Here is an 8,740-nt window from a genome sequence, read left to right on the forward strand (position 1 = left end):
GACATAGAAGTTCAACCGATAGAGATCTTCGTAGAATATGTAGGAGCCAATATGGACATCCAGGTCCTGCTATTGGTTATTGACCAGAGAATGTCTCAGGTCATGTCTGCATAGTTCTCGAACCCGCAGGATCTGCACACTTAACGTTCGGTGACGTTTCGATATAGTTGAATTATAGGTGTTGGTGACAGATGGTTGTTCCCAGACGTCACGAGGAGCTCTGGAATGGTTCGGAGGTAAAGATTGATATATAGGAAGTCTTGTTTTGGTCACCGAAAAAGTTTCGGGCTCATCGGTAGTGTACCGGGAGTGCTGGTAGGGGTGCCGGGGACCATCGGGAGGGGTTTCACGCCCCAAGGGGCCTCATGGCACTACAAGGAATACGGTCTATTGCAACCAAATATATTTCTACGACTATATTTCGTGGCAATAAAACGGTATATTACCACAAACTTTCAGTTCGTGGTAATATGCCCTACATATTGCCACTTTTCAGTTTTGTCGCTCTAGGTACTCCGTTTTGTTGCAATAGAAATCGTGTATTGCCACAAACTGGATCACCGTTGTAATATGGCAGTGATATTGCAACAAATAAGTTTCATTGATGGGATTAGTCATTTTGTTGTGATAGAGACTTAGGTAATGCGACAAAGTAAATATTTGTGGTAATATTCTCGCGCATATTGCAACAATTTTGAAGTGAGGCACTAGAAATAGACATTGTTGCAAAAAAATGGCTTCGTATTGCAACAAAACATGTATTGGTTGTAATAGGACGACGTTTTGCCTCACCTTCATTGTGTTGCAATAACTATTATATATTGCGACAAATTGTTTAATCATGGTAATATCTACATCATGCTGCAACAATCCCCTAGTGATGCAAAAAGGAACAATAGAACATATCTGCATTTTCGTCTTAATTATAGACATATAATTAATATTCGGATTTATAGATATTAAGTGAAGATTTTTGCAAGTTTTAAGGAGAAATTAAAGTATTTATTAATTGCATAAATTTTAATTAACCAAAACAATGAACAAAGTTTACAAATGGATATAACAAATTTTCTGCTAAAAATATCAATTTTATTTTTCTGATAGGACTGCATATTTTATTTTGGAACTAGGGTGTTTTCTCCCTAAAACAAGGACTTGTGGGATAGAAATAAAAAACAAAGTGGTAAAAGGATTGGTACTCACGCCCTCTAGGGTGCAGAAGCAGATTCACACCACTCGGATATGCATGTGTTGGTGACAATATAGTGGCCTCGCTGTAGATATCGTATACCCCAAGGTTAACATCACTTGAAGCAAAACTTCAAAGTTGCAGTCTGATGGTGACGGGAAAATGCATATCGATTCCTTTGAAAAAATATAGTATGTAGTGTCATAAAAAATTGAAGTACATACTTCTGTGAAAATCGGAGAGTAAAATGTATATTGCTTCCTTTCAAAAGAACATTATATACTCCTTTGAGAAGAAGAAAAAGTATAATCATTACCAAGTAGTATATACTGCTTTAAAATATATTCTTAAATTGCAAGCAGTATATACTCTTTAAAAAAGTAAGTATAGGTCATGAAGTACTAGTAAATACATCAAGGTTCAAACGGAAGTAGTATACACTCGTTTGGTTTACTAGCACACACTACTTTTTTAGATAAGCATGTAGACGGCTCTAAAATTAGCATCGCGTCAACGTTCCTAACTTTATGGGTGTTGTTTTGCATGCAATGGAGATTAACCTTCTTTCTTAATTTTAATACAGTTAGTTTGTTACAACAGAGTCTTCCACGCCTCCACTAAAGATGGGAGTATGTACACCGAGGAGTATAAAACAACAGTCCATATATATTTATATACACACACACATATGTATATATATATAAGGACATATGACACAAAATTTTAGTAGGGTATAACAAACCATCTCAGCGAGATATCTAACTCATCTTTCAGCATTACAACACAAAAGAATTAGCAGTCATACTTGTACAGATGGTTCACACAAAAGAGCATAAGTTCACGAAAAAATAATGAAAATAGTAACAACACTAACAGACCACAATTTCATAGCAACAGTGTGTACATAGCATCACTATCAAAATAGAAACAACGCTAAAATAAAAACATCCATGATATTACACTTCCGCAACTACTCTTATCTTCTCTTATCTTCTCTTCATCACCAAACTGTTAGCGCTGAGCACTAGCTTCTGTTCCCATTCGCCACGACAGATGACACTATGCATGTGCATCGTGTTTGAACCTGTTTCACATCATATCAAACTTCAGAAGAGATACCACTCGTAGGTAACCATAAAAAAGTTCAGGAATTTATATTCATGGCTTTAACATGTGAAAAGCACCTTACCAAGAGATTTAAGTCTACACAAAGAACCCCTCGTCATCATCCAATTCTTCTTCTCCCAAAGGAGCAACGTGGCCATCATTTACGTAAGTCTCATCATCATCTATATCATCATCAGATTCGAATTGAACATCTTCAAACTGAACAGGTTTTATATTTGTTATGACTGAAACATCAACGCTTGATCCTTCGTCATCATTTCTACTCCAACTAGTGGTATTTTCAGGTAGTGTAATCTTTGGCACTGTAATTTCTGCATCTATGACATCCATTACATCTGCCTCACCACCTTCATCATCTTCAACAGCTTCATCAAGTCCAACACCATTTAAAACAGAAGGAGCAAACAAATTGCGTGGATTCATTTTAATAACAGCTACCCAATCAAGGTTCTTCACATCTCTCATATAGAAAACTAGTTGAGCTTGGAGGCCTAGAATGTAAGGATCCCCCTTGAATCTGTGTAGAGTAGTGTCGAGTTCCATAATTCCATATTTGGTGTCCTTCTTATACCCCTTAATCTCAGTTCTATTGGAAGGAGGCACATCAAACCAATCACACTGGAATAGAACAACTCCTTATCAGGAGGAAAGTCAAGAAATATGATTTTCTTGATCACCCCCTAATAATTAATATTGCCCGTGGTTGCATCGCCCTTAACTACGATGCCACTATTTTGGGTACTTAAATCCTTCTCTATATAGGAATTCCGAAAAAAATATCCATTCAAAATTGTACGGTTGTATACACGAGCTAGGTGATCAGGTCCTTTAGCTAGTGCATAAATAAGACTCCTAACCTTGCCATCATTGTGGAGTTCTGTGATCTGTTTCATCGAATAGAATATGTGTGAGTGTAATGTACAGCGTTGATACATTATTATGAGGAACACTAGTGAAAATGCGAAATAAACTTACCCGTCTCTCAAACCAGCCAATAAACTCTTCCTTGTGCTGTTTCTGAGGATTAGGAGAATTGTTACTTGTGAGCTCCTCAAGATGTTCACTTCAATGAGAAATTATTTTAGTTGAAAATAAATTATTAATGCATATCACGATGTGAAATAAATACACAAGTATGCTTACTCAATCCATGGCGCATTTTCCTCACAGTTTGTTATTATGAAATGCCTCACTCTATTAATCTCAGCCAAAGAGAATGATTCACAAACAAAACCTTTCTTGGAGTAATCAACTGTACTCATTATGCTAATCCCTGTTGGTGGTTGATCTGTACCTCCATCTTCATGACGTTCAGACTGACTTAGCTTGGTAGGCATTCCATCAAGGAATCGGCTGCAAAAAGTCATGCACTCTTCAAGTATGTACCCCTCTGCAATAGAACCTTCTGGTTGAGCCTTGTTACACACATATCCTTTGAGCGCAAGTATCGCTCAATTGGATATATTCATCTATACAAGACAGGCCCTCCCAACCAGGCCTCTTCAGCAAGATGAATTGGGAGATTCATCATAATATCAAAGAATGCTGGTGGAAAGATCATCTCGAGCTGACATAGAGTTTCTGGAATTGTTTTGATCAACTTCTCCAAATCTTCATCCCTTAACTCCTTGGAGCATAAATTAGAAAATAATTTACTCAGCTGAAGCAATGGGTTAACAACATTATCTGGCAAAAGCTTGCGCAACGCAATAGGAAGAAGTTTCTGAAATATAACATGGCAGTCATGAGTTTTGAGTCCACTAATCTTGCACTTATCAAGGACCACACATCGCTTAATGTGTGAAGCATAGCCATCAGGCATCTTAATGCTTTGCAGAAACTTGAGGAGCATTATATTCTCTTCCCTTTTTAAAGTCTAGCAACCTTTCTTTATTTCATACTTATGCTTACCGGGCTTTGGATGCTGGTCCTTCCTAATTTTCAAGTCCTCCAAATCAAGACAAGCCTTCACACATGCTTCATCATCAGCTGGGGTTATTCATGCGTTGGATCATGTTATTCTTGTTTCATCTTTTATAGTGTCAATATTAATGCCATATTTATAATTGTTCTTTCCATTTTTAGGACAGAGCATGTGAAGAGTTTAAAAACAAGGAGACTGAAACTCAAGGTCCACTTTCAGATGAGCAAAGAAACATTTTTTCCAGACCACATACAAAGGCACTCTGCAATGCAAGTCATCGCAGCCTCGTGGGTACGGATACATGGCCAAACCGTCAACTGGTTCTGAAAGGTTTCGTATCCAGATTGAAGAGCAAGCTCGTGCTACAGCAGCCTTCCAGCAGCGAAACTCTGAGCTCAGCCACCAGGTCAATGATTTACAAGATCAACTACAAGCTGAGCGTGCAAACACACAAGAGATTATTAACTTGGAGCGCGCTAAGAGAGAACAACTTGAGGGGAAGTTAAAAGAAGAGCGTGCTGAAAGGGAAAGATTGTTGGAAGCGGAGCGAACATCAAGATTGAAATTTGAAAAAAACATGATGGCAAAGTTTGCAGAATTCAGCAAACAGATGGGAACCCAACAGGTGATTACATGCATATGCTTCAAACCTCTTAAGATTTATGTTGGTTACTTGCATTGTTAAAAGTGCACTTCTATTTACAGGTGTTTACGAACAGGATTGGCAAAGAAAATAGTAATCCAAACTTCCAAAATACTCTTTTACAGAGACCTAGTCCTAATAAGGCTGCAGGTCCAAGGCCAACTGTTATTTCTTCAAATGCGCTCATACATGCTTCAACAAGGAACTCTCGAATGTTTAAAGCAATTGTAAGTCACAACTTTGCTTTCTCTTCATTTTCACCTGCATTTTATACGTCATAGACCTTTATAATTATCTAGCTTCTTCTTCTTTTTTACCATGTGTTGTTGTTGCATCGAGTCATAACTTGAACAAAAACCGAATATGTGCTAGGTAGGACATGAACTTAACTAAAATTATACATCGAGCCACAACTTAAATCAATAGTGGAAGCCATACACTCTAGGGGACCACTCTCAAGAATGCAGTAACCTCAGTACCTTGGCTACCACATGGAAACTGGGACGCAGCTGTAGCATCAACCGTTTTTTTTTCTGCAGTTTGACTATCTAGTGCAGATCTCATAGAGATAAAAACCATAATAATGTTCCACATGTTGATCTTAAAGACTAGGTTTTAGACGACCGTGCAATGCCATCGTAAATTAGGGTAATTTACTCTTAGTTTGATCATTTGTACAACTAGATTAGAATAATTTTGCATTATTGCAGTACCGTCCATATGATTTTTTAGGTATGAAATAATCGTTTCCATAATATTCATATCGGTTTTCTTGTTTACCTTAATTCCTTGGATACTTCTATATATTTAAAATAAAAAAATCCCATAATCAGTCTAAGAAGTACTCTACTTTTTATATAAAAATTTCTTCTAGGAAAATTTATGGAGTGAGACTCACCTATGAATCGACCTTTTTGGTACATCTACTCATGTGGTTAAGGTATAGAGTATAGACTCACAGTAAACATAGTTTTGCATTTGTAAGTATATATTGTGATAGATTTTCTTCATGAGCCATCATATATACCTTGGGGTACTCGTGAAACTGCGGCCACATAGATCACAAGTGTTTATTCTTAGAACATTAAACAAGTAGATCCCAAGTGTTTATTGTTAGAAACTTAAACATATATATACACTGATTATTATTGCTATGACATTTATATTAAGCGGCCCCGAGTGATGGTTTCGCCCTCGCCCCCCAAAATCACAGAACCGCCCTGCTTTTAGTACATGTTTGCTAACACGATATCAATCCAGTTAGCACGAAGACATTTATTTTTAACAATGGTTGGAATAATTGTATGATGTATGTTATGTTGGGCTCATTAACTAGAATTTTTTTGATTTCTTGAGTGTAGTTTCCAAATAACTAGTTGGACTGGACTCGGGATAACGGAGGATCCAAAGAACCACCTGGACTAGACTCGAGACCACGCACAATTTAGTCTTGGCACTTAACTAGGATGGCTGGGCCAGTTTCATTTGATGGTTTGCTATGAGAATTATGAGATTTATGAATCTATTATATGTACGGATTTGAATAGTGTAATTGAATGGCATATCTTTTTAATGGTTGCAATAGGCTATTACCACGATCCACTTTTGGTTGCCACATTTTTGCACAACGAAAAATATAGTGTTGCAACAGAGCACTTTATATTGTCGCAATAGCTTTGGCACCACAATTTTTTCCATGATGCAATAACTGTGTGGCGCGACAAAAGCAAGTTTTGTTGAAACAGAGTATAACCACGAAAGTTTACATTGTCGCGGTAGCTTCTCGCTATAGACATGTTGGTCGATGCGATAACTATTTTGTGCCACCAAGCTAAGTTTTGTTGAAATACACTATCACCACGAAATGTGTAAATTGTCGCAATAGTTTCTCGCTGCAAACATTTCATCCGCTGCGATACCTATTTATCACCACCAACATGATTTTGTTGCAATTTCCTGTTACGATGAATGAAATATTTGTTGAGATAAGTTAATGCCACAAGTGTAGTGGTTCATGGAAAAATTCTTAATGCCACGAAAATAAGGATTGTTGCCATAGTCTGTTGCCACAATTTACTATTGCCACGAAAGAGTATGCGCCATAAAATGATTGTCGTTGTTATAGGTTCTTGCCACAAATGTCTATTGCCAGGAACTATCAGGCGCCACGATTTGTGGCATGTTGCATTAAAGCTATCTCCACAAATCAAATTGTGGCATCAGGTGAGTATTGCGACGGGGGAACATTTGGCAACTTTCCGCAATAGATGTTGCAATAGAACACTTTATTGCCACGATTGATTTTTTGTGGCAATAACCTATTACCATGCGTCTAGTCGCAACGGCTACCAACGAATGTCGTTTTGTGGCAATAGGTACTTATCGCCACAAATCGTCATGTATTGCGACGCACGATTTCATTGCAATAGACTGAAATCCTTGTAGTGTGGGCTGTGGGAAGAGATAAACCAGCCCCTAGTGGGCTGGAATAAGTTCCCACAAAGGCCCATAAGGTTTGAGAAGGAAAAAACACAAGATGGAAAGAGTTTCCAAGTGGGAAGGACGAATCCTACTCGAAATAGGATTGGAGGAGGACTCCTCCTCTCCTCCTTGCGCAAGGAAAAAAGAGAGGCAGCCTTAGGGCGCAGCCCTCTCCCTCCTCTTCTCCTATATATACTAAGGGTTTTGAGGGTTTTAGACACAACAGAAAACAGCCACGTGCTGCCCTCTCTCTCTAAATCTGTTTCTCCTCTAGTTTCAGCAGTGCTTAGGCGAAGCCCTGCTGGAATAGCACCACCACCACCACCACCACGCCGCCGTGCTGGAGAACTCATCTACCTCTCCACCCTCTCTTGCTGGATCAAGAAGGCCGAGATCATCATCGAGCTGTACGTGTGCTGAACATGGAGGTGCCGTCCGTTCGGCACTAGATCGGGAAGGATCGTGATGGGATCGCGGAACGGATCGTGATGAGATCGCGGGACGGGCTATGATTTGGATCGCGAAGATGTTCTACTACATCAACCGCGTTATATAGGCTTCCGCTTAGCAATCTACAAGGGTATGTATATTTACTCTTCCCTCTCGTAGATGATCATCACCATGGATAGGTATTGCGTGTGCGTAGGAATTTTTTTGTTTCCCATGCAACGGTCCCCAACAAAAAGGGCATTTAATAAATGATTTGTCCTCTGTTTTAATTATTTTGAGGCACGACAAGACGATGAAGTTATGGTTTCATATTTTGTAATTATCATATGAATATTGGCAATCCAACCATGATTTTAGTTTTCATGTTTGAGAATTTTGAATTTTTGACTTTAACTCAGATTTGAATTTGAATTTGGGGTTTAACTCAAGCGAGGATTTGCAACAGTAAAAATGATGACATGGCACCATTAATAGGGGATGACTGTAGCTGATAATTGAGAGTGTCACATAGCGTGAATTCTTCGTGGATGGTGTGTGCTAGTATGAAATGGCATTGGAAATAGGGAGCGGGAATACAATGGGGATAAGGTGGTGCATAGTTCAACCGAATCATAGAATGATATGTATTTGTAATAAAATTCAAAAAATAGATTGATATGTATGCATCAACAAAGAGAGTACAAGATATAACATATTTCAATAGGGACATGGCTAAAATGATACTCCCTCCGTCTGTAGTTATTTGTCACACAAATGAATAAAAATGGATGTATCTAGAATTGAAATACATCTAGATACATCCATTTCTATGACAAATATTTCCGGATGGCAGGAGTATGTATTCATGTTGAATAGTTAATTCTACTTACATCACTCTTATGAATGCGGTATTTGCAGTTTGGAACCTCATTTTCATAAGGGGCGT

The 8,740-nt window shown here is 38.3% G+C and overlaps 1 protein-coding gene across 1 annotated transcript; it reads left to right on the forward strand.

The window, feature by feature from the left end:
• Positions 1–4,542: 4,542 nt before the first annotated feature.
• LOC123450765 lies at positions 4,543–5,165 on the forward strand. Its single transcript, XM_045127866.1, has 2 exons — positions 4,543–4,866; positions 4,947–5,165. The coding sequence occupies exons 1-2, from the start codon at positions 4,543–4,545 to the stop codon at positions 5,163–5,165; spliced, it is 543 nt and encodes a 180-aa protein (XP_044983801.1).
• The last annotated feature ends 3,575 nt before the right edge of the window (positions 5,166–8,740 follow it).

Source organism: Hordeum vulgare, chromosome 4H (genome assembly GCF_904849725.1).
Source record: "Hordeum vulgare subsp. vulgare chromosome 4H, MorexV3_pseudomolecules_assembly, whole genome shotgun sequence".
NCBI lineage: Eukaryota > Viridiplantae > Streptophyta > Magnoliopsida > Poales > Poaceae > Hordeum > Hordeum vulgare.